This window comes from Mytilus trossulus, chromosome 8 (assembly GCF_036588685.1).
Source record: "Mytilus trossulus isolate FHL-02 chromosome 8, PNRI_Mtr1.1.1.hap1, whole genome shotgun sequence".
In the NCBI taxonomy this organism is placed as follows: Eukaryota; Metazoa; Mollusca; class Bivalvia; order Mytilida; family Mytilidae; genus Mytilus; species Mytilus trossulus.
In genome coordinates, this window is record NC_086380.1 from 51,410,653 (window position 1) to 51,437,205 (window position 26,553).

At 34.1% G+C, this 26,553-nt stretch overlaps 1 protein-coding gene across 2 annotated transcripts; it reads left to right on the plus strand.

The window, feature by feature from the left end:
• The first annotated feature begins 322 nt into the window (after window positions 1-322).
• On the plus strand, window positions 323-25,878 carry LOC134681106 (sodium/calcium exchanger regulatory protein 1-like). 2 transcript variants are annotated; one of them, XM_063540533.1, is made up of 4 exons: window positions 323-609; window positions 20,310-20,497; window positions 22,504-22,605; window positions 25,621-25,878. In XM_063540533.1, the coding sequence occupies exons 1-4, from the start codon at window positions 540-542 to the stop codon at window positions 25,669-25,671; spliced, it is 411 nt and encodes a 136-aa protein (XP_063396603.1). In that variant the 5' UTR covers window positions 323-539; the 3' UTR covers window positions 25,672-25,878. The 2 variants fall into 2 exon arrangements, with proteins under 2 accessions (XP_063396603.1, XP_063396604.1); XM_063540534.1 differs by lacking the exon at window positions 323-609 and adding an exon at window positions 9,123-9,268.
• The last annotated feature ends 675 nt before the right edge of the window (window positions 25,879-26,553 follow it).

Sequence of the window (26,553 nt, forward strand, 5' to 3'; positions counted from 1 at the left end):
TAGCATCAATATTTCCTGATGCGATGAATAAAGTTACATTAAAGTCGAGAGTACATGTACGGTCTCAATATCAATTGCTAATTGATTGTAAATGTATTGCAGACACTTTGTATTACTCAAATGTAAGCATAAGTACATACTTAATCAGCAGTTTTCGCAGAATGTTCGTTATATCAAATGGCATGCAGTAAACGGTGGAATGTAGCATTGAAACATATTTTTTTAAGACGGCTGGCCAATAAATGGCATGCTATAAAGATAGGTTTATCAACCAGTATGATGTTAAATGTCCGGTAGTAAAAATAGATTGTAAGAATTTCCTGTTTTTATCAATCAACTGTAACCTGTTCATCTATTACTCATATTTGTAGTCAAAACAGATGAATTAAAATATCAATACGACTATTCAACATCTGTAAATAAATCTTGATCAGAAATCGATACCGCGTTTTTTGGCATGCCATTTAAGAATTAAGTGATATTTATAAAGTTTTCCCGTAGATTAATAGAAGGACGGGATTAGGACTGAGAGAAGCAGGATGGCACAATTTACTGGAACATGGCAGATTGATAACAGCACAGGATTTGACGATTATATGAAAGCTATAGGTAAGAAAAGTTTCCTCGTAAATATTATTAACTTTTTCATACATTTCTATTTTCCAAAAAATAAAACTATTTTAAATATCTGAAATATGTTTATGGTAAATCAATGTGACACTTTTATTACTTAACAAGATTCCTGTAAAAACAAATATAATTTATAAGTGTTTAATGTTCATATGTAGCGAGTGACATTGACTGGGTGTGCCGAAGAAACAATTCCGAATATTGACAGGGTGTGCTTGCATCTGACTTACATGGACGACCCCCTATGAGACGAGCCCTCAGGACGAGCTCTCGTGACGAGCCCTCAGCACGAGCCGCTTATGTAGATCTGTGACTTTTTAAACTTCGTTTAGCCATTACAAAGTTCCGTATGCAGTACTGATCGGAATTAGATATAAAATGACTGGCATAGTTTACATAGCTAAACTTTGGACAAGGTACGATAAGTGTTTAATGTACATATGTAGCAAGTGAAATTTAGTGGGTGTGCCGAATAAACAATTCCGAATATTGCCAGGGTGTGCCTGCATCTGACTTACAGGGTCGACCCCCTATGAGACGAGCCCTCAGGACGAGCTCTCGTGACGAGCCCTCAGCACGAGCCGCTTAGGTAGATCCGTGACTTTTTAAACTTCGTTTAGCCATTAAAAAGTTCCGTATACGGTACTGATCGGAATAAGATATAAAATGACTGGCATAGTTTACATAGCTTAACTTTGAACAAGGTACGATAAGGCCTGTTTTTGCAATTGGTCCCCCTATTTTTTTCATTTTTCAAATTCTGTTTTGGAAAGCTACTTATTATATTAAAATATTCCCTGAAGTTTGAAGCTTTTTAGATGAACTTCAAAACAACTAATTTTGGCAACTTGGTGAGGTGAGAGGGGTTAACTTTCTTTTTTATACAAATATTGTAATTATTATTCATTTTACATGTGATTCTACAAAAAAATGTTAGTTCTTTCGTGCCTGCGCCAACGTGACCCAGGAATTGTTTTATTCCAATGTCATGAGAACTGTTTTTGCGGTCCAATTTGCCATATTTTTTTCCGGGTCACGTAGGCGCACTCTATTAAATTTTAAGAAACAATGGCCAAAAATCGTTATTTTACTTGTTTTGACGTTGTTGGTGCCCTTTTATCTCCTCACCTCATCCATTTTCTGAAATTTATAGTTTTGAAGTTCATCCAAACAAACTTCAAACCTTAGGGAATATTTTAACGCGATAAGTAGCTTTCCAAATCAAAATTAAGAAAATGAGAAAAATGGAAGTGGGGGCAAAAACGGGTCTTATCGTACCTTGTCCGGTGTTACAAGTATAGTATACTATGTATACTTAAATAATAAGATCTACATGTTAGCACTCATTAGTTTATATTAATTTTACTGCAAAAAGCAAAACACTGACGGGTTAAATTGCAAGTTTACATAATAAACACAAGAAAGTTTATCTCATATTTGTCATTTCGCTCATTAATTTGATCCACTTTAATTGACTTCCATCATTTTGTACTTAAGAGGTCAGAAAATATACTGATAATGAATTTATTCATGGCACAACATCGTTTTATTGTCAAATCCTAGCAAACTAGGTGCGGTGATTTTATCATGATGTTCTTCCGTCATCTAAGATTCAGAGGGAGACATAAAACATGGAGAAAGGTCACCTTATTCTGCAAAATGAATATTTCTCCTTGAAAGGGTATCCCGCTAGACAAAAAAAAGGGACATTTTTTTGAAGATCGAATATTTTCAAGATTTTTAAACGCTATGATATTTTAAAAGTATCGCATTCATATTAGAACTAATAGCATTTGTATATTTATGTATATAAGAAAAACACAGCACTTCAAACATTACACGGACATAAACGTTTGCTTCTAACTAACTTCTGAATGATTCTGAATGTATATTTAGACTCTATTGTTGTTTATATTTGAACAAGAAGTTTTAAAGTTAGTATTTTCTTAATTTTTCGTTGCCGAAAACAACATTTTCCGCATGGAATGTCTGCATATTTACAATTGATATTAGACAATATTGCTATAAGAAATTTTTTTATCGATTCGCTTCTTCCATAGACTGGGTATGTAGTATCCTTAAGCCTGCTGTTCATTCCTAGAAAAAAGTGAGAAAAAAAAGGTTAAATCGTCACCCTTTTTTTGTCCTTTTCATACAAAATGTACCTATCACCTCGTAGTAGATCCAATCCCATCTTTTCCCCACTAGTATGAGGCATGTAATCTCTAAATGTATTGTTAACAGAAACATGCATGCACAATATTACATAATGTCGAACACAAAATTCTATTCTTAACCCAGATGTTATTTTGAAGAATTTACAAGTAAATCTCGTGTTCGTTTAGTTGTCGTAAAACAGTTACACTGGCTAGTTTGTTGATGCTATGGAAACAACCTTTGCGTACCAAATTATCCATGGATAATAATGCCCCCTTTTTTTAATTGTGATTTAATTTACCTTCATTATCATTAAGTTATTGTCATAAATTCAATGTCTTCATTCCCTGTATGTTGTTTTGTGACAATTACTGTGTTTAAATGTATGGAGTTTTATGAGATGGTACCATTATCTGTTATACTCCAATAGGAAAGCTGGGATTGGGTTTCGGAGTTATGGCCTATATCTTTCAGGAATTGGGGCCAAAACAAAGAGTTGCTAGTTGCTGGACGATAACTTGATCGTAAGTCTATGGATCTCCAGGAATTTTAAAACCTAGAGCGTATTATATAACATTAAAGGAATTAAGGTCGAGATAGACTTTGGGAGTTATGGCTCTAAACGTTTGAAAAGGATTAGTGTAAAAAGAGGCCTTTTATAGCTAACTATGCGGTATGGTCTTTGCTCATTGTTGAAAACCGTATGGTGACCTATAATTGTTCATTTACTAGTATGTGTCATTTTGGTCTCTTGTTTAGAGGTGTCTTATTGGCAATCATACCACATCTTCTTTTTTTAGCCACAACCAATACTTTTCTAATATTATGTATAAATTGTATATTTCTTGACCAATTTCGAATGCTCTTCAACTTTGTACTTGTTTGGCTTTATAACTATTTTGAACTGAGCGTCACTGATGAGTCTTATGTAGAATGAACGCGCTTATGGCGTCCTAAATTATAATCCTGGTACCTTTGATAACTATTTCATAGTTTTTTATTATAAGTTTGGAATATTGGGGGTTCTTTGATATGTTGAATTTAACGGTATATTTAGATTTTTTACTTGAGCTTCGTTATTGAATTGGCCCACATTAATATCCAAAAGTGTAAAAAAAAACCAACAATACCTTGTATTTCAATTTTAGATTTTGTTCCCCGTTTTCAAATTAGTACACAATAAGGTACAACAAGATTTCAACAAAAATTGAATTCAAGAGGCTCTTTGTTATGTTGAATCTAACCGTGTATTTAGATTTAATTTTAATTTTTGGCCCAGTTTTTAAATTGTCCAATTATATATCTTTGAGACGCCAAATTAAAAAAAAAACCGGATTCTGATTTTATTTAAAACTTTGCCTCATTTTTCGAGTTGGTCAAAATCGAGGTCAAAAATTAAATTGTGTTTGATTTCAACAAAAAAGGAGATATGGGGTACGTTTATCTGCTGGATATTACCGTGCACTGAGCTTTTGAATTTGGAGCCACATTGTCGAAATAGTGCTCATTGAGGTCCAAAGGGCCCAAAATAGACTTTATTTGGTTTCATCAAAAATTGATTACTTGTGTTCTTTGGTATGTTGAATCTAATTAGATATAAGAAGATGAGATATCAGTGCCAATGAGACAACTCTCCATCCAAGTCACAATTTATACAAGTAAACCATTATAGGTCCGGCAAAGTACGGCCTTAAACACGGAGCCTTTGCTCACACCAAATAATAAGCTATAAAGGGCCATAAAATATCAACTGCAGGGATCAACTCAATTAAAAGAAACCATAAACATAGATTTTGGATATTTAATCATATGTTATTGATAGATGTCAAATGTATGTAGCATCACTTTTACATGAATAGAGTTATGTCCCTTTTATTACGTTATATGCAAGCGGCGGCTTCATCTGTGTCCCATTGACACATTCCCTATTATTTTTATAAAATCATCAAACCCATGGTATTCACAGGCAAATTTCATTCACATCAATTTCACGTGAATTTAAATTCATGTGAATTTCACCTCAAACGAGCTTATACGTGAAACTTACGTGAAATAAGTTTTTTTGTGAGTTTCACGTGAATCTCATGTAAAACTCATGTGAATTTCACATTAAAATCACGTAATTTTTTTTCATGTGAAATTCACATGAATTTTCAAAAATAGAGTATTTCAAATAGCATCTAAATTTAAAAATTTAATTAAAATCATGAAAATTTCAATTTTTTTTTATTGTAAATTTCACGTGAAATTCATGAGAAAAATTTCACATCAGATTCATGTGAATCTCAATTCACGTGAAATTCACATGAACATTTTCACGTGAGTTTCATGTATAAGCTCGATTGAGGTGAATCTCACGAGAATTTTTTCATGTGAATTTCATATGAGATTCATGTGAAATTCATGTGAGCAAATTTTGCCTGTGTAGATAACATGATATAGTGGGTAAAATTAGAATTAATGGCACATCATTGTCTTTTCACTGTCATTTACGGATACAATGAAGTCTTTTCGGAAATAGATTTTACACAGTTAACATATTTCCTCGAACTGACAATCACCGCATTAGTAGTTTAAAAATCATATAAAAGTACATAAAAACACGTCATTCAATTGTTTAGAAAATATATTCTAAGTGTAAGTTTATTTTTATACAATTCAGTGTTCCTGTTTTCTTTAAGAATATAGCGTACGAAGAAGTATATTTAGGATGTTGGGAAATATTATATTGAATCATTACAAATGAAGCCCTTCCACTGTAGGTGTTCTATATTTTTTTCTTTCTTTTTAGGTTTATGTATATATTTTATTGTAACCTTTGACCCTCGAAGGGAAGTTGTAAGGGTTTATAATGCACGTCTATATTTGTATTTTGCTTAATTATGGAAAATACAATATTTCATGTTGTATAAGTTATTTAAAAAATGTCGTATTTAGGAATGTTAAGTGTGATGATACAAAAACAAGTAAATTCTGTGTGAAATGCGATATTATTTATTGTTATTTTATCTTGTATGTGAAGCTTACACTAAATAAATTTAAGGACAATCACTGCTCTCGTCTTTGTTTAGAAACTAAATATTTTTAATGACATTACTTCTCTCATCTCTGTTGTGAAACTATAATAATACATGTTTTAGGACAATCACGTGCCTCGACCTCGGAGGGGACATTAATATTTACCCTCGTCCGTCAATCCCGTTTTTGTCATTGCACATGTTCTGAAACCACATAACATGTGTAGAATATAAGGACATACTATGTAGATTTGCATATACACAAAAAAACTGTTTGTCACATAAATTATGTGTCTTTGAACTAAGGAATCTGGTGAGAATTTGTTTGCCTATAGTGACAATGTGGGGGTGTGTTGTATGTAAGTGTTCTCAGAAAGGTTCATTGATTGGCCCTGAACGAACTTTCATTAATCGCGATAACTCTTAGAACAGCACTTGTCTGTTGTCTTTATGATAGTCGTTTTACCCTTGTCCGTCCGCACGCCCAAAAGTCTCAAACTTTAGTTTGCCTCAACCAAATACCATGGATCTTATACACAATGCTTATTACCACATAATTCAGATCAAGTTTGAAATTGGATGGCGTCACTTTTACCGTTCTTGAGACGTGTCCATTTATAATAATAAACATTGCTGATTTTTTCGTTTCCGTTCTCCAACTTTAAGTTTTCCTCAACTAAATGTTATGAAAGTTATACATGATACTTATTACCACAAAATACAGATCAAGTTTGATTTGTGGTAGTGTCACTTTTACGGTTCTATACTTATACCTGTTTACAAATGGAAAAAAATGCTTTTTTTTCGTTTCTGATCTCTAACTTAAGCTTTTTTCTAAACCAAATGTTCTGAGACTTATACACAATACTTATTATCACAACACTCGGATCTAGTACAAATTTTGGTGGCGTTACTCTTATCGTTCTTCAGTTGTGTCCCTTTATGATCCCCTCCTCAAATATTGAACATTGTCATTGCCTTGGTGTAAATAATATACATCATTCGGGATTACGCCCAAGGCGTTTCGTATACATAAACTGTAACAAGCCAATTGTACACACAAATACGACATCTGGTAAACTACTGATCTATCTTTTATTACCCGGATTATTTTGTAGTTAAACAACAGACAAGTCATATTAAGATAAACATCTGCCTATTTTTTATGTTTTGTTGAAAAGTTATCAGTGATGAAGATACGTTATAATATCATCAGTAATCAATCATCTTTCTGTACATGCTGTAAATTACATTTTAAGTAGGTGTAGTTTATGAAATACTGCATTTTCGATAAAGAAATTTTATTTAGGTATAGTAGAGAGTTAGGCTTGCTACATGTCCCTTCCTTTTTTCCTTTTTTTCTTCTTCAATTTTGCCCCTTTAACAAATCTTCTACTACTATAACTAAAATTTTACCATTAGACTGACATATACAGAGGGCAATCAGTATACTGAACTGGTACTTTTCGTTGAGCATATAAATTAGTAAGAAATATATAAATAAAAGAAACGGAATTGTTGAAAGTCTAAATAGGGTGAAAGAAATTTGATATAAGTTTATTTAGAACTATATTCTCCCTTTATATAATCTTTGTTCTACTAAAGTACCAAAAAAAAACACACGCAATTGACCAGAACAGTACATACAATCAAGAAAACTAAGGTATAAAACAAAACTTGCATATATATTTGACATGCTATACTACTATATGGTATAGTTTTAATTTCAAGGTGCTTTGCAGATCTATCGTGACGTATTTTTCCCCTGGGCTTCAAAACCCTGAAAATAGCAATGTGTTTGTTTTAGGGGTTGGGTTTTTATACGACCGCAAAAATTGAAAAAAAAATTGGTCGTATATTGGTATCACTTTGACGTCGTCGTCGTCGTCGTCGTCAGAAGACATTTGGTTTTCGTACTCTTAACTTTAGTAAAAGTAATTTAAACACAAGGTTTATGACCATAAAAGGAAGGTTGGGATTGATTTTGGGAGTTTTGGTCTAAACAGTTTAGGCATTAGAGGCTCAAAAGGGCCTAAATAAGCATTTCCATAATTTTTGCACAATAACTTTAGTATAAGTGAACTGAAATCTAAGAAATTTTAACACAAGGTTTATGACCACAAAGGGAAGGTTTGGATTAATTTTTGGAAATTTTGGTCCCAACGAATTAGGGACCAAAAGGGTCCAAAATTAAACTTTGTTTGATTTCATCAAAAAAATGAATTATTGGGGTTCTTTGATATGACAAATCTAACCGTGTATTCAGATTCTTAATTTTTGATCCTGTTTTCAAATTGTTCTACATTAAGGTCCAAAGGGTCCAAAATTAAACGTTTGATTTTAACAAAAATTGAATTTTTGGGGTTCTTTGGTATGCTGAATCGAAACATGTACTTAGATTTTTGATTACGGGCCAAATTTTCAGGTTGGTCCAAATCGGGGTCCAAAATTATTATATTAAGTAATTTGCAATAGAAAGAAATTTTCAATGGCACAGTATTCCGCAATAGCAAGAAATCTTCAATTGCACAGTATTGTGCATTAGCCAAAAATTTTCAATTGCACAGTATTGCGCAATAGCAAGAAATATCTAATTGCACAATATTGCGCAATAGTAAGAAATTTCCAATTGCACAGTTTTGCACAATAACAAGAAATATTCAATTGCACAGTACTGTCCGTTTTCAAATTGGTCTACATTAAGGTCCAACGGGTCAAAAATTAAACTTTGTTTGATTTCAACAAAAAATGAATATATGGGTTCTTCAATAGCTGATTCTAATCATGTATTTAGATTTTTAATATTTGGGCCTGGTTATCAAATTGGTCCACATTGATGTCTAAAGGGTCGAAAATTAAACATTTTTTGATTTCATCAAAAATTGAATTTCTGGGGTTCTATGATATACTGAATCTAACCATGTATTTAGATTTTGGATATAGAACCATAAAAGGTAAATGTTCAATTTAATTTTTTTAAGTTTTTAAGTTTAACTTTCTTAGACCACATTCATTCTGTGTCAGAAACCTATGTTGTGTCAACTATTTAATCACAATCCAAATTCAGAGCTGACGTATTATTGAGAAGTAAGTTACCTTTTAAGTTCAGATTTTCAAAGTGTAAAATAAGATTTTTACTGACAGACTGTAAGATAGTAGCAGTTCCCCATAAAATGTATTTATTAAGCATTAAAAAAATAAACCAAGAGGGCCTGCTAATTATTGGCATGGCATGCAGTACATTGTGGAGTTGTATTAGTAAGACGATGTATATGTATATCATTGGCATCTAACAACAAAATCACTGCTATGATTTATGACAACCAAACACATTATTTATCACTCTACAATCCTATCTGATATATATATGTAAATCTTTCTCAAGAGAAGCAACATGGCAATATTTAACGGAAACTGGGAAATATTTTTCAGTGAAAATTTTAATGAATATATGATTGCCATTGGTAAGTCTTTCTAATCTTTTTAAAAGAGGTAACATTTATTTCCCCTAAATTAATTAATGCCATTTTGAACAGATATTTCAAAGTATTGAAAATAATTTTATACGATCTTCTTTGTACTTCTTTTAGTAATTTGGCCACTGCTAAATATACGATCAAATTTAAGAATTATTATTATTTGCAGTATTTATATATAAAAAAAATATATATGATAAGGGTATTTTCAACCGAATGAAGTGGTTGCAAAAAAGATATATGATTGCTTTCATAAACAGAAAGAAAATGTTTATTTTGGTTAAAAAAAGACTTTCGTCTGATGACAAAAAATAAATAGATTTTGATGGTGTATTAAATTGTATTCAACATCATAGTTTAGACTCTTTAACAAGAAGATTACATTAAGTTTTGACAATATTATCATTTCGAATGAATGTACTACCTATTTTGGTTTTTATTTCGTAGAGATTTTTTATTACTTTTAGTGATTAACTGCGGTAAACTCGATACAGTTTCAACAGAATATTTCATGATATGGGTTGTATCAGGAACATTTCATGATATGGGTTGTATCAGGAACATTTCATGATATGAGTTGTATCAGGAATATTTTATGTTAGAATTGATTTTATTTTAATTCAGAGTTTTTGTCATTAAATTCAACCTTTCTTCCAATTTCAACTACACCACGAATATTCTTTTTTCACAATTTCCCCTTAATTAACGCCAACATGTTTTGCTCTCTACATCATTACGGTTGAACGCAACTTGAAGTGAACTGAATACAAACCCTTTGTTCATGTTTTATGTGGTAGTGTTTAACTAATTATAGCACTTATGTTTTTTTTATAAATAGAATAGAAATATACTAGGAATAGCGATTGAATATTAACAACAGTTAGTTAAAATGTCACTATGTCGAGGTCATAAAACTAATTCACTTAATGAATGTCAGGTTTTCATTCCCTGATTACTGACGATCTTTTTTGTTAGTGCTTGTATTGTTTAGTATACTGTTTTGCCATTATGTTCTGTTTTCTTTGACTTGTAGTTTTACCCTTTTTGGTATCAGACCCCTATTAAACTCCGTAGCGAAAGGGGCATTAAGTTTTACCCTCTCAGCCTGTACGTACGTATGTCCAAAATTTGTTTCCGTATTCAAGCTTTTGCCTCAACCAAATAGATTGAAACTTATACACAATTACACAATGCGAGTGATGAAGTTTGAATTTACAAAAATTTAGGTTGCATCACTTTTACTGTTCTAGAGCTATGTCACTTAAACGGGAAAATTGCTATTTTTTTTCGTTTCCGTTCTCTGACTTTGGTTTGACTCATCCAAATGTTATGAAACACATTCACAATGCTTGTTATCACAAAACACAAATTTCTTATCAATTTTGGTAGCGTCACTTGTACCGTTCAAGAGTTATACCCATTTGCAAATGGAAATAGTGTTGAAATATTCGCATTTCCGTTCTTTTACTTTAGTGTTCCTTAGAAAAATGTTATGAAACTGATACACAATGATTAATACAACGAAACACAGATCGAATTTGAATTTGGATAGCGTCACTTTTGCTATTCAAGAGTTATGCCTCTTTACAATGGAAAAAATGCTGAAATTTTCGTTTCCGTTCTCTAACTGTAGTTTGCCACAAGCAAATGCTATGCAACTTATACACAATGCAACAACACTCAGATCAAGTAACAAATTTGGTAGTGTCAGCTGTACTGTTCTTAAGTTATGTCCATTTATAACTTTATATGCAAACGTTGGCATCATCTGTGTCTCATGGACTCATTCCCTGTTTATTTATATCTCTTTTTTGATAATGTTCGAATTCTATTCGACATATTTTTATTAATAGTTCCTAGACATTTTATAAATATTTTACCACTCCCGTGCACTGTTTACGAGCAACGTGTATGCACAAAACAGTTGGATTGAGAATTTATAGCCAATTCATTTGTTTGCACCTATACTATACAGTGCAGAAGTATATTAAGCAATTAATTACAACAGCTTTCTGCTTCATAACATCGGGAAACAATTAATATAATATATTCAATAACAAAAAGAAACACATAAATTTATGTGAAAGTTAAGTTTTCAAATGTCTAGCATTTTATAGAAATCTGGCGGCTTTTCTCTAGCAATAGACAATTCCAGAAGACACATCTTTTACACAAGACGATTGTTCAACAGTATATACCGACGCCGACCTTTAGTGCTCAGATGCAGTCATTGCTCTTTTATTTTGGCATTACACGTTTTTGTCTTTGTTTTTTCATGAGAAGAAAGCGAGAAATCATGTAGCAAAAACTATTGTGACTTTTTGCGAGTTCGCCCTTGCGTTTTCGTTTAAATGCGCGTAATGGACCGATCTCCAGTGACGGAAACTTGGTATACACGCAATAATAGACATGTCGCGTGACTGTTCTTCTAAAACAAATGAAGTGGTCCAAGTCCACAGTTATTTCGTAGTGCATTTCTTTTAAACAATAAATGAAAATTATAAAAAATCCCATCTGCGCTTTTTTAACAATATCTTTACTTTGTGTTGCTCTACTTTTGGGACAAATTATATCAATATTACAGACAATGTCATCGTCTTTCACTCAAAACTGACATTTTTATGTTAAGGGGGTCTTGAAATCTTTTGACAGCTTCCGAAGTGTTAATTTTTAACCTTTTTCAGCTGGATCAAAATCACTACTTTACTTTAAAATTCATGAACCAATTTTTTTTAATCCCTTACTTGCTATTTGAGGCATAACACGTGGAGGAATAAATTTGGAAGGGGTATAAAAAAATGGGCAAGTAACACACTGTCCACACTAGGGACTTTATTCGTGAGACAAGAAAATGTTGTCTAGAACCAAGTGGCATGCATGATCTCTAATAATATCAATGCGGTATAAAACCTCTGCGCGAACATACGAAGAGACTTGTGATACACCTCACGTGCATATTGTCTATATACACTCATCCATTTAAAATGTCTGCATGGTTCGAATCATCATCATGTTGTTTATTAAATATTGTCTGTATACACTCATTCATTAAAAAAATGTCTACATGATTTTCCCCCGAATGTTTATTAAATATTGTTCTTATACACATGGTTTATATCCTAATCCCATTGCCAATAAACTATGTAAAGAGCAAAGTACAAATCAATTAAAACAATTACATCACTTTGTGGAGTGGTTATATCATTTACAAATAAATCTGGTACATCTTGTCTTTAATTGCCATGTAAATGATTACGTCTACATAATTGACATAACTTTAGTTTTATTGTAGAATGTACCATCAACACTAGTTATTGTCTTATTCTCTGATCCATACGTCGGTATACAATAAGCACCAAATAACATCAATCGGAACTACTCGGCCTTTCTGGTTGCACGAATTGTACTGCATAGCGAGAATGGCCGAGTAGTTACGATTGCAAATAACACAAAAAAAGATCAAAAACTAAATTGAACTCAAAACCGGACACAAGTACGATCACTTCTTAACCCTTCAACTTGACATGTTAGAAGTAGGGATGCCATCGGCAATGCACAAGTACGTCAAATTATGAGACACACCAACTGGACATGGTAGAAGATGGATGGCATAAACAATAAACTTACCTCCAGAAATAACACACTAAAATTGAATATACGATGACTATAAGCGAACAAAAACATACTCCGTGGACTCTATAATAATAATGGTAATCAGAGATACAACCGTTCCTTAAGTCTAGGCCCTATAGCTGGAAATCAGATGATAATTGAAATCACAGATACACCCGTGCCTCAAGTCTAGGCCCTACAGCTGGAAATAAGATGAAAATGGAAATCAGAGATACACCCATGCCTTAAGTCTAGGCCCTACAGCTAGAAATAAGATGATAATTGAAATCACAGATACACCCGTGCCTCAAGTCTAGGCCCTACAGCTGGAAATAAGATGAAAATGGAAATCAGAGATACACCCATGCCTTAAGTCTAGGCCCTACAGCTAGAAATAAGATGATAATGGTAATCAGAGATACACCAGAGCCTTAAGTCTAGGCCCTACAGCTAGAAATAAGATGAAAATGGTTATCAGAGATACACCCGAGCCTTAAGTCTAGGCCCTACAGCTAGAAATAAGATGAAAATGGTAATCAGAGATACACCCATGCCTCAAGTCTAGGCCCTACAGCTACAAATAAGATGATAATGGTAACCAGAGATACACCCGTGCCTTAAGTCTAGGCCCTACAGCTAGAAAAAAAGATGAAAATGGTAATCAGAGATACACCCGTGCCTCAAGTCTAGGCCTTACAGCTGGAAATAAGATGATAATGGAAATCAGAGATACACCCGTGCCTCAAGTCTAGGCCCTACAGCTGGAAATAAGATGATAATGGAAATCAGAGATTCACCCGTGCCTTAAGTCTAGACCCTACAGATGGAAATAAGATGATAATGGAAATCAGAGATACACCCGTGCCTCAAGTTAAGTCTTGGCCCTACAGATGGAAATAAGATGATAAAGTGGTAATCAGATATATATCCATGCCTCAAGTCTAGGCCCTACAGCTAGAAATAAAATGTTAATGGTAATCAGAGATACACCCATGCCTTAAGTCTAGGCCCTACAGCTAGAAATAAGATGATAATGGTAATCAGAGATACACCCGAGCCTTAAGTCTAGGCCCTACAGCTAGAAATAAGATGATAATGGTAATCAGAGATACACCCGTGCCTCAAGTCTAGGCCCTACAGCTAGAAATAAGATGAAAATAGTAATCAGAGATACACCCATGCCTCAAGTCTAGGCCATACAGCTAGAAATAAGATGATAATGGTAATCAGAGATACACCCGAGCCTTAAGTCTAGGCCCTACAGCTAGAATTAAGATGATAATGGTAATCAGAGATACACCCATGCCTCAAGTCTAGGCCCTACAGCTAGAAATAAGATGAAAATGGTAATCAGAGATACACCGAGCCTTAAGTCTAGGCCCTACAGCTAGACATAAGATGAAAATGGCAATCAGAGATACACCCGTGCCTCAAGTCTAGGCCCTACAACTAGAAATAAGATGAAAATGGTAATCAGAGATACACCCGTGCCTTAAGTCTAGGCCCTACAGCTAGAAATAAGATGATAATGGTAATCAGAGAAACACCCGTGCCTTAAGTCTAGGCCCTACAGGTAGAAATAAGATGAAAATGGTAATCAGAGATACACCCGAGCCTTAAGTCTAGGCCCTACAGCTGGAAATAATATGATAATGGAAATCAGAGATACACCCGTGCCTCAAGTCTAGGCCATACAGCTAGAAATAATATGATAATGGAAATCAGAGATACACCCATGCCTCAAGTCTAGGCCCTACAGCTGGAAATAATATGATAATGGAAATCAGAGATACACCCGTGCCTCAAGTCTAGGCCATACAGCTAGAAATAATATGATAATGGAAATCAGAGATACACCCATGCCTCAAGTCTAGGCCCTACAGCTAGAAATAATATGATAATGGTAATCAGAGATACACCCGTGCCTCAAGTCTAGGCCCTACAGCTAGAAATAATATGATAATGGTTATCAGAGATACACCCGAGCCTCAAGTCTAGGCCCTACAGCTAGAAATAATATGATAATGGTTATCAGAGATACACCCGAGCCTTAAGTCTAGGCCCTACAGCTAGAAATAAGATGATAATGGTAATCAGAGATACACCCGAGCCTTAAGTCTAGGCCCTACAGCTAGAAATAAGATGAAAATAGTAATCAGAGATACACCCATGCCTCAAGTCTAGGCCATACAGCTAGAAATAAGATGATAATGGTAATCAGAGATACACCCGAGCCTTAAGTCTAGGCCCTACAGCTAGAATTAAGATGATAATGGTAATCAGAGATACACCCATGCCTCAAGTCTAGGCCCTACAGCTAGAAATAAGATGAAAATGGTAATCAGAGATACACCGAGCCTTAAGTCTAGGCCCTACAGCTAGACATAAGATGAAAATGGCAATCAGAGATACACCCGTGCCTCAAGTCTAGGCCCTACAACTAGAAATAAGATGAAAATGGTAATCAGAGATACACCCGTGCCTTAAGTCTAGGCCCTACAGCTAGAAATAAGATGATAATGGTAATCAGAGAAACACCCGTGCCTTAAGTCTAGGCCCTACAGGTAGAAATAAGATGAAAATGGTAATCAGAGATACACCCGAGCCTTAAGTCTAGGCCCTACAGCTGGAAATAATATGATAATGGAAATCAGAGATACACCCATGCCTCAAGTCTAGGCCCTACAGCTGGAAATAATATGATAATGGAAATCAGAGATACACCCGTGCCTCAAGTCTAGGCCATACAGCTAGAAATAATATGATAATGGAAATCAGAGATACACCCATGCCTCAAGTCTAGGCCCTACAGCTAGAAATAATATGATAATGGAAATCAGAGATACACCCGTGCCTCAAGTCTAGGCCATACAGCTAGAAATAATATGATAATGGAAATCAGAGATACACCCATGCCTCAAGTCTAGGCCCTACAGCTAGAAATAATATGATAATGGAAATCAGAGATACACCCGTGCCTCAAGTCTAGGCCCTACAGCTGGAAATAATATGATAATGGAAATCAGAGATACACCCGTGCCTCAAGTCTAGGCCCTACAGCTAGAAATAAGATGAAAATGGTAATCAGAGATACACCCGTGCCTTAAGTCTAGGCCCTACAGCTAGAAATAAGATGATAATGGTAATCAGGATACACCCGTGCCTTAAGTCTAGACCCTACAGCTAGAAATAAGATGAAAATGGTTATCAGAGATACACCCGTGCCTTAAGTCTAGGCCCTACAGCTAGAAATAAGATGATAATGGTAATCAGAGAAACACCCGTGCCTCAAGTCTAGGCCCTACAGCTGGAAATAATATGATAATGGTAATCAGAGATACACCCGTGCCTCAAGTCTAGGCCCTACAGCTAGAAATAAGATGATAATGGTAATCAGAGATACACCCGTGCCTCAAGTCTAGGCCCTACAGCTAGAAATAAGATGAAAATGGTAATCAGAGATACAACTGTGCCTTAAGTCTAGGCCCTACAGCTGGAAATAATATGATAATGGTAATCAGAGATACACCCGTGCCTCAAGTCTAGGCCCTACAGCTGGAAATAATATGATAATGGAAATCAGAGATACACCCGTGCCTCAAGTCTAGGCCCTACAGCTAGAAATAAGATGATAATGGTAATCAGAGATACACCCATGCCTCAAGTCTAGGCCCTACAGCTAGAAATAAGATGATAATGGTAATCAGAGATACACCCGTGCCTTAAGTCTAGGCCCTACAGGTAGAAATAAGATGAAAATGGTAATCAGTGATACACCCTTGCCTTAAGTCTAGACCCTACAGATGGAAATAAGATGATAATGGAAATCAGAGATACACCCGTGCCTCAAGTTAAGTATTGGCCCTACAGATGGAAATAAGATGATAAAGTGGTAATCAGAGATACACCCATGCCTCAAGTCTAGATACAGCTAGAAATAAGATGAAAATGGTTATCAGAGATACACCCATGCCTTAAGTCTAGGCCCTACAGCTAGAAATAAGATGAAAATGGTAATCAGAGATACACCCGAGCCTTAAGTCTAGGCCCTACAGCTAGAAATAAGATGAAAATGGTTATCAGAGATACACCCGAGCCTTAAGTCTAGGCCCTACAGCTAGAAATAAGATGATAATGGTAATCAGAGATACATCCGAGCCTTAAGTCTAGGCCCTACAGCTAGAAATAAGATGAAAATGGTAATCAGAGATACACCCATGCCTCAAGTCTAGGCCCTACAGCTAGAAATAAGATGAAAATGGTTATCAGAGATACACCCGAGCCTTAAGTCTAGGCCCTACAGCTAGAAATAAGATGAAAATGGTAATCAGAGATACACCCATGCCTCAAGTCTAGGCCCTACAGCTAGAAATAATATAATAATCAGCAATATACCCACACGCCCAATTTCTGTATTTACAGGAAAAAAACATTAACCGTGGTTTTTTTTTTTATCAACGATATACTTCATTATATATATCATTACTCGAGGATTATATTTTAGATATGTAAATCTCCTTATTTTGTTGAAAACATTATTCCTTTGATTTTCTGCAAATGACTCTACGGATTATTGAATAAAAACCTTTTAGAAAACTCGATAAAAGTGTAACAGAATACAAGTAATGAGGCTTTTATTTCTCTTTTAAATGTATTGATTAAAAGTGATGTTAATAAAGCCATCAAGCTCAAGTATTACAAATAAGCACATATTTCCGTTTTGACTTAAGTATCGACTTCATATTGAATATATAATTGGAGGCAGTAAAGACATCAATGATCAGGAATAATTAACAATTGTAATTATGTAAATATAATCTGCCCCGTCAGTGCGATAATGTGAAGCATGAAAGCGTTTATATCAGGGAAAAAGGATAATAGAAATACAAGGCGACATGTTTACTGTAAATACCTTAGTATTGTTACACTTATACGTTAATGGAGTACGATATAATATCAAATACTACACAGGCAAATTTCACTCACATCAATTTCACGTGAATTAAGATTCATGTGAATCTCACGTGAAATTCAAATCAATTTCACCTCAAACGAGCTTATACGTGAAACTCACATGAAATCAGTTTTTGTGAGTTTCATGTGATTCTCATGTGAAACTCATGTGAATTTCACATGAAAATCACGTAAAATAGTTTCATGTGAAATTCACATGATTTTTTTAAATAGAGTAATTCAAATAACATCTTAATTTTAAAATTTAATCAAAATCATGAAAAATATAAAAAAAAAATGTTGTAAATTTCACGTGAAATTCATGTGAAAAATTTCACATCAGATTCATGTGAATCTCAATTCACGTGAAATTCCCATGAAAATTTTCACGTGAGTTTCATTTATAAGCTCGATTGAGGTGAATCTCACGTGAAATTTTTCATGTGAATTTCATATGAGATTCATGTGAAATTCATGTGAGCAAATTTTGCCTGTGTATTGTGAAGTATTCAAACCATTACGAATAGCCTAAATTTTGTGTAACTATCATTGGCTACTCGTTTCATTTTAACTAACTTTCATGGGTTTCACGTTATGCATGAAACAGCAGTTGCTCCAAATCTACGTTGGCAGACTGAAGACCCATAATGTGGTCATCATATATTGTTATCTTCTTTGTATCTAACTGATATGTTTATCTCATCTTATCTTATAATATCATAATATTATAATGTTTTATCGCTATTGAACCACCTCGATGGTCTCACGGTACGCACAGTATTGGCGAAGCCTACTAGTTCTGCGTTTTTTCTTCCTAATTTGAGCATGTCTTTTAGAATAAATGAAAACTGGTATGATATGTATTGTCTAAAAGACTATAGTTTTATAGTAATATCTTTGAAATAATAAAATTATAACATAGAATTAAATCAAATAACCCTAAAGGGAAAAAAACGTCAAAAAATATGAGCGTAACTTGTAACATGGAAATTGATTTTTTTTAGTAATTTGAATCAGCATATCTTATTTTTGCACGCAAATTAGTGGGAAATGCTATGCGAAATTTTAGCACAATTCGCTACGACGTCGCATCCGACGTTTTGGGCATTTTTTTCAAATATGCGAGTAAGAAGATGCATTGAAATGATCAAAAGATTCATGTAAAAAGACATATGAAATAGGGGATAAAATTTACAATGGATTCTACGGTAAGAAATTTTATAGAATGCCATTATATGCAAACGAAAAAAAAACATATATTCTTAATGTGCTTTTAGTACCATTTACAAATAGTACAAAAATATGGTTTGGAAGTGGAATATTCTAATCGAATTTTAACTTTTTGCTTGTCTAGTCCATTTTGTTACCGTGTGCTAATTGCACAAATTATGTACGTTTCCGTAAAGATGTTGTACATTCGAAATTAAATTTAAATCAATTGTGTATCTTATTCTTTAATTTATGTATTGTTTTCGTAATGTGTTTTTAGAAGTCTTTCTTATATAAAAAGAATTTTGAATAAATAATGAAAGACAAAAAAATAATAAGAAAATCGAAATGTCTAGTCTGATTTGTTACCGTGCAATCTTGTAACGTTTTTCCGTGATTTTCAACGTAACGTTTATTTTGTCATCTTAATTTTTTTTGCATAAACTACGTTCTTGTAGGCCAAAACAAATTTAACCACCACTGAAAGAATAAGATTATATAAAGAAAGAAAGGAAAAAAGAAGAAGAGAACAAAAAGCGGGATGCTAAGATTTAGATGCAAACGTTAACACAGGCTTCAATAAAGGTCTCTCAACGTTCCGTCGATGAACATTTCTGACGTTACAAACGTAGCACCAATACTGTGCGTAACGTCAGTATACAGAAGGCGGGTGCTCAATATCCGGTCAGAGGTCCGAGTCTTCAGCGTCGGATTTAGTGAAAATTTGTGTTGATTATATAGGGAATCATTGAAGCATGACCGGAGCGGGCCCCCTTTTAGGCAGTCCGTGGACCCCACTTATGAAACTTTCTGCATCCGCCACTGCTCTTGGTATAGCGTGCTTGACTTGTATACATACGGATGGCGTTTGCTTGTGTATTATAATAAGACGGCTAAATTCTAGATCCAACCAGTCTGATTCGTATAAAGTTTCAAAAATTACCTTGTTACTTACATTTTTATAAAGGGAACGTAGTAGTTTCCAGCATTGTCCTTAAATACCATTTTATCAAAGAAGATTAAAAAAAATACCATCTCTCCAGACATTACCAAAAGGAAAGCTAGATATGTTTTTTCCTTTTTTGTTTTTCTTAAGGAGCAGAGTCCATGAAGAGTGGAAATATGATCCTCAAATCTTCTGTCGTCTAGAATATTATTAACACAGTAACAATGATTCATAGTTGACATGGTCATACCAGCTTTTTAAAAAAGCTTATACATGTTTTTTAGAAGTTTTCTACTGTTTCGATTTCAGGTGTCCCGGATGACAGGCGACAGCAGGCCATGCAGACATTGGGAGATTCCTCTAAAATGACATATAAAATATCTAACGACGGCAATGATTGGACGTTTGGAGTGACAACGTCAGCAGGATCTAGAGATATCAAATTTACATTGGGAACAGAAATAGATACAACAACTTTAGACGGGAGACCACTTAAGGTATAATACACTGATTAAGAAACTTATACAAAATGCTTATTAACACAAAACACAGATAAGTTTGATTTTGGGTAGCGTTCCTCTATCGTTCTAGATTTATGCCCCTTTACAAATGGAACAATTGCTGGATTTTTCGTTTCCGTTCTTTAACTTAAGTTTGCCTTAAACAAATGTTATGAAAACTTAAGTAGTGTTACTTTTATCATTCTTGAGGGGCGTCATCTGTCATCTGTTTCCCATGGACACATTCCGCAATTATTTTTTATATTCCAATTCTGAAATATCAGTGGCGGATCCAAGAGGGGTTCCGGGGACGATCAATGTATTTGAAAGGGAGCATATAGTTGGACCCCTCCCCCTTTACTCTGGGTTGGGACCCCCTTTTGTTAAATGGCTGGATCCGCCCCTCAATATTAAGATTGATTGATTGATTGGTTGTTGTTTTGTAGCGCCACTTTTGTTTAACGTCACTTTCAGTATTATTGGGCTATAAAGACCTATTACTATTATGGACTTACATATTTTTACTTAAAACTGGGTATATTTAAGAAAAAAAAATGTTGATTATTTTTTCCTCGTCATAGATAATATTTTTATTATTGTTTTTTCCCAATTATTCAAATTAATTTTAAAATCTTCTTAAATCGCACAGTCGACTTTTTTTCTTCAAATCTGTAATTTTTGCATGGTAGACAAAAAATAAAATACTGAATTCTATAATATCCCATATAAATCTGTCATATAGACATATATTGATTAGCAAATTGTATACTGAATGTTTTTATCAATAATGACTAGAATCTACTTAAGCATGATACGTTTTATATCCCATGATTAACAAGGCAATTTCCATATTCATAATTAAGCTGACAGTATCGGCTTTCTCTGACAGATGACTCAACATGTAGGACAATGATATGGCACCAACTATCTGTTTTGTAAAACAAAGTTTTTAGAATGACAAATCATGGTATATATACATATACATTTTGACCTTATGTTCAATTTTTCTCATTCATCGCTAGTAAAGCCAGACGTCAATCAAATAGAAATTCAAATATCGTTTACTCCTGTGACGACAACACTATCGAGTGACTCGGTCCATGTATCGCGGTTTGTATAAATCATCGGCGTCGGAGACTACATTTTGTAAATTCCCTAGTCAGTACTTAGATAAGTAAATTCCCTAGTCAGTACTTAGATAAGTAAATTCCCTAGTCAGTACTTAGATAAGTAAATTCCCTAGTCAGTACTTAGATAAGTAAATTCCCTAGTCAGTACTTAGATAAGTTGCTTTTGAACTGCTGGCACCATAGGGTGTCTGTCATTTGCTTATAAGTTAGTGATTCTGCACCATAACATGTGAACCGACAGAGTCGGCGGCTACCATCTGCAATTTAACCAGTCCAACAAATAGCCAATGCTAAGATAATATTCAATATGATATGTGCTCCCAATTGTTGAAAAACTTCTGTTGTTGGTATCGTGAACAGAACATTTTTGTGTACAATTCTAGTTACAACTGCCATTTACAATCAAATGGATACAGCAGATGTTGTGTTAAGATAGGCAGTAAACAAAGCAAAATAGCTGGACCCGGCTCTGTGTCTGATGAAGGTAAATCCAGAAAAGCGCTTCGGACTAAAAATATAAAGTGCCATTTTCATATCATATGGACTCGTATATGCATGTGAAAGTCGTGCTCGCTTCTTAGAGTAAAAAGTAAAATCACAAAAATACTGAACTCCAAGGAAAATTCAAAACAGAAAATCCCTAATCAAATGTCAAAATCAAATGAATAAACACATCAAAAGAATGGACAACAACTGTCATATTCCTGACTTGGTACAGGTATTTTCGAAAGTAGAAAATGGTGGATTGAACCTGGTTTTATAGCGCTAAACCTCCCACTTGTTAAAGATTTCACCGTAATATAATGTTTTTGTTGTTGGAAAGCTAATGGCTATAATTATAAGTGGTGCTGTAATTTAATAAACTTATTGTAGGCTTTGTATACACTGGAGGGAAACAACCTGACAGAAAAACAAACGGGACCAGATTTTGAATCTGTTAATGTTCGGACTGTTGACGGAGATACAATGACTATGGTAAGCATTCCGGATAAAGATAACAAATTCGAACGAACATATTCCCACTTCTTTGATAAATGATAAATATAAAAGCAATCTTAACTTTTTAGTAAATAGGTGGGCTCTAAATTGTAATTACAAGGTATGTCTCAGGTATGTTGCCATTCCATATCATAGATGTGATATGAGTGAGTTCCAATGAGACAACTCTCCATCCAAGTCACAATGTAAAAAAAGGAAACCCATATAGGTCAAAGTACGGCCTTCAACACGGAGCATTGGATCACAACGGACGGCTTTGTCCATTTTTGTAACAAGCTCCTTATTACTTCAAGATGTTTAGATTTCTGATGGAAGTTAAATACAGAAAAGTGCTTCGAACTCCTAGAATTAGTAGCTTTTACACCTAGTCATTTTAACTTTGATAGCGAAAAACGGTATGTTTAACATCTGTTTAATTGCATTAAATGGAAATCTTTTAACCTTTCACTCATAAAACATGTGTTGTAAATAATTGAATTCCCTTCTGTACATAAACCATATATCATTCAGTAATTTCCTCACTTGAAGCCTGCATGCATTAAGAAGAACAACGTATTATGTTTTATTGGATGGGAACACACTTTTGTTAATCCTTGTATCATCTAAAACTCAAACCCCTAGAGAACGTGAAAAGATGACTAGTAGATGTCAACATTTTATATTTTACCAAAAGCAACGTTTATCATAAAGAAGATATAGTCTACTGACTCTCTGATTGCAAACGCGACAATAATTTTTCCCAAGATATCGAATAACTCAGAAATTAACACACATAGATCATCATACGGCCGTCAACAATGAGTAAAACCCATACAACAAAGTCCGCTATAAAAAGCCCTAAAACAATCAAAAACAAGAAAAATAACAGCCTGATTTGTGTGCAAAATAATGAATGAAAAACATGTAAAACAAGTATGATATAAAGCAACAAACGACAGCCACTCAGTTCCACTCAGTTACAGACACAAATACTCCTCCTAACATTTAACTGTGGTAAAACAATAAAACATACAAACAAACTATAAAAATCAATTGAAAATGGCTTAATTCAGCAGATAGATAGAATACAGAAAAACATTTAACAAACACAAAGAGTGGATATGACAGAGTACTCATACACCACAATAAAATGACACTATGCACAGTTCAAAGACTACTGGCAGCTAGTTAAAAGCCAATAACATCCTATGAAAAATCGTGAATCTAATCATTACATTTCACTGGCTGTAGTAGTAATTAGTATGCGTATGTTTACATTTCACTGGCCGTGGTAGTAATATGTATGCGTATGTTTACATTTCACTGGCCGTGGTAGTAATAAGTATGCGTATATATCTGTTTACATTTCACTGGTCGTGGTAGTAATAAGTATTCGTATGTTTATATCTCACTGGTCGTGGTAGTAATAATTATTCGTTTGTTTACATTTCACTGGTCGTGGTAGTGATAAGTATGCGTATGATAACATTTCACTGGTCGTGGTAGTAATAAGTATTCGTATGTTTACATTTCACTGGTCGTGGTAGTAATAAGTATTCGTATGTTTTTATTTTTTACTGGTCGTGGTAGTAATAAGTATTCGTATGTTTACATTTCACTGATCGTGGTGGTGATAAGTATGCGTATGATTACATTTCACTAGTCGTGGTAGTAATAAGTATGCGTATGTTTACATTTCACTGGTCGTGGTAGTAATAAATATTCGTATGTTTACATTTCACTGGTCATGGTGGTTATAACTTATAAGTATGCGTATGATTACATTTCACTGGTCGTGGTAGTAATAAGTATGCGTATGTTTACATTTCACTGGTCATGGTAGTAATTAGAATGCGTATGATTACATTGCACTGGCCAATGAAGTTATAAGTATGCATATGTTAACATTTCACTAGCCGTAGAAGTAATTAGTATGCGAATGTTTGCATTTCACTGGCCGTAGTAGTAACAAGTATGCGTATGTTTACATTTCACTGGCCGTAGTAGTAATTCGTATGTGTATGTTTACATTTCACTGGCCGTAGTAGTAATTCGTATGTGTATGTTTACATTTCACTGACCGTGGTAGTAATTAGAATGTGCATGATTATATTGCTTTGGCCAATGTAGTTATTAGTATGCGTATGTTAACATTTCACTAGCCGTAGTAGTAATTACTATTCGTATGTTTTCTTCTCACTGCTCGTGGAAGTAACTCGAATGCGTATGTTAAAAGTTCACATGCTGTGGTAGTAACTCGAATGTGTATGCTAACATTTCATTGGTCGTGGTAGTTATAAGTATGCGTAACTATATTTACATTTCACTGACCGTGATAGTTATTAGTATGCGTATGTTAACAATTAGAATGGCTATGATTACATTTCACTGGTCGTGGTAGTAACTTTTATACGTATGTTTAAAGTTCACAATTCAATTCAATCCAATATTTTATTTAAGTCTCATCTCTCAATAATATTTAATACAACATTACATTAAATGTAAAAAATATATAAATATTAAAAGAGAACCATTCTGTACAGAATTACAAGAGACTCGACTGCGTATGTTAACAGTTCACATGATGTGCTATAGTAACTCGAATGCGTATGTTTACATTTCACATGCTGTGGTAGTAATAAGTATGCGTATGTTAACATTTCACTGAGCGTTGTAGTAATTAGAATGCGTATGTTTACATTTCACTAGCCGTTGTAGAAATTTGAATGCGTATGTTTACATTTCACTGGTCATGGTTGTGGTTAGTATGCGGGTCACGGGTGTGATTAGTATTCGTATGTTTACAGTTCACATGCTGCGGTAGTAATAAGTATGCTTATGTTTATATTTCGGTGACTTTGGTAGTAATAAGTATGCGTATGTTGACATTTCACATGCTGTGGTAGTAATTAGCATGCGTATGTTTACATTTCGGTGACTGTGGTAGTAATTAGTATGCGTATGTTGACATTTCACTTGCTGTGGTGGTAATTCGTCTTCTCTTTTTTACAGGTGATGACCGGAAATGGAGTTAGCTGCACCCGGAAGTACAAGAAAATTTGAGATCTGAACTGTTTAAATGCGCATATGTGTAAGAAGCAAAAAAATGTTGTGCTTGTTTATTTTGTTACGTAAATGTGTTTTCGACCAGAATTATTTTTATGACTGTAATATTATACTAGTGTAAATGTTCTTATGTTATTTTAAGTGAGTATCTGATTTATAAATTATCTTGTAGTCCATTAAAGAACATACGTTAATTTCTGTCAATCATTCTGCAGTTTATATATCTAACATTTCTTATAAAGTAGGATATATGTTAACCACGTTTGGACCAACTATTCTTGAATTTTCATAATGTGTGACTCCGTCAAAATTATGTAGGAACACCCAGAAATCATAAGAAATCGGACACGAGAATAACACCTTTGAACCGTATGAAATGCTGGGTCATTGCCATTGTTAAAAAGGAATGGTATCAAAGCTGTCTGTTGTTGGTTCAATGCCATTGTTAAAAAGAAATGCACATAATTGTTATTCTTTTCTTATCTGCACACTATCAACTGAAATAGCAACGTTCAGCTTAATTACGATGAAAGAATAGAACATACCTATAAAAACAAGCGTTTTTGCAACATAACCTTTACATGATAATAATTGGTGATTGACGGGTAAAAATATATTTTATTGTGTATGTGAAATGCCGTAAGTTACTTGTCAAAAATGATTATTCGGTTTGATTATGATAATTTCAAAATCAGATTCAATCTTGCAATCTCGAGGGCAATATTTTATCAATATCTCTGCCGATGTGCGGTCGGGTATGGGTATGTTTTTCCTTAAATGGGCAGTTCAAATAGAACAGCGTTCAACTTACGTCACATCTGTATGTATTTCTTTCGGCAATTTTACAGGAGAACATACAATTTCTTCAAGCCCTAAATT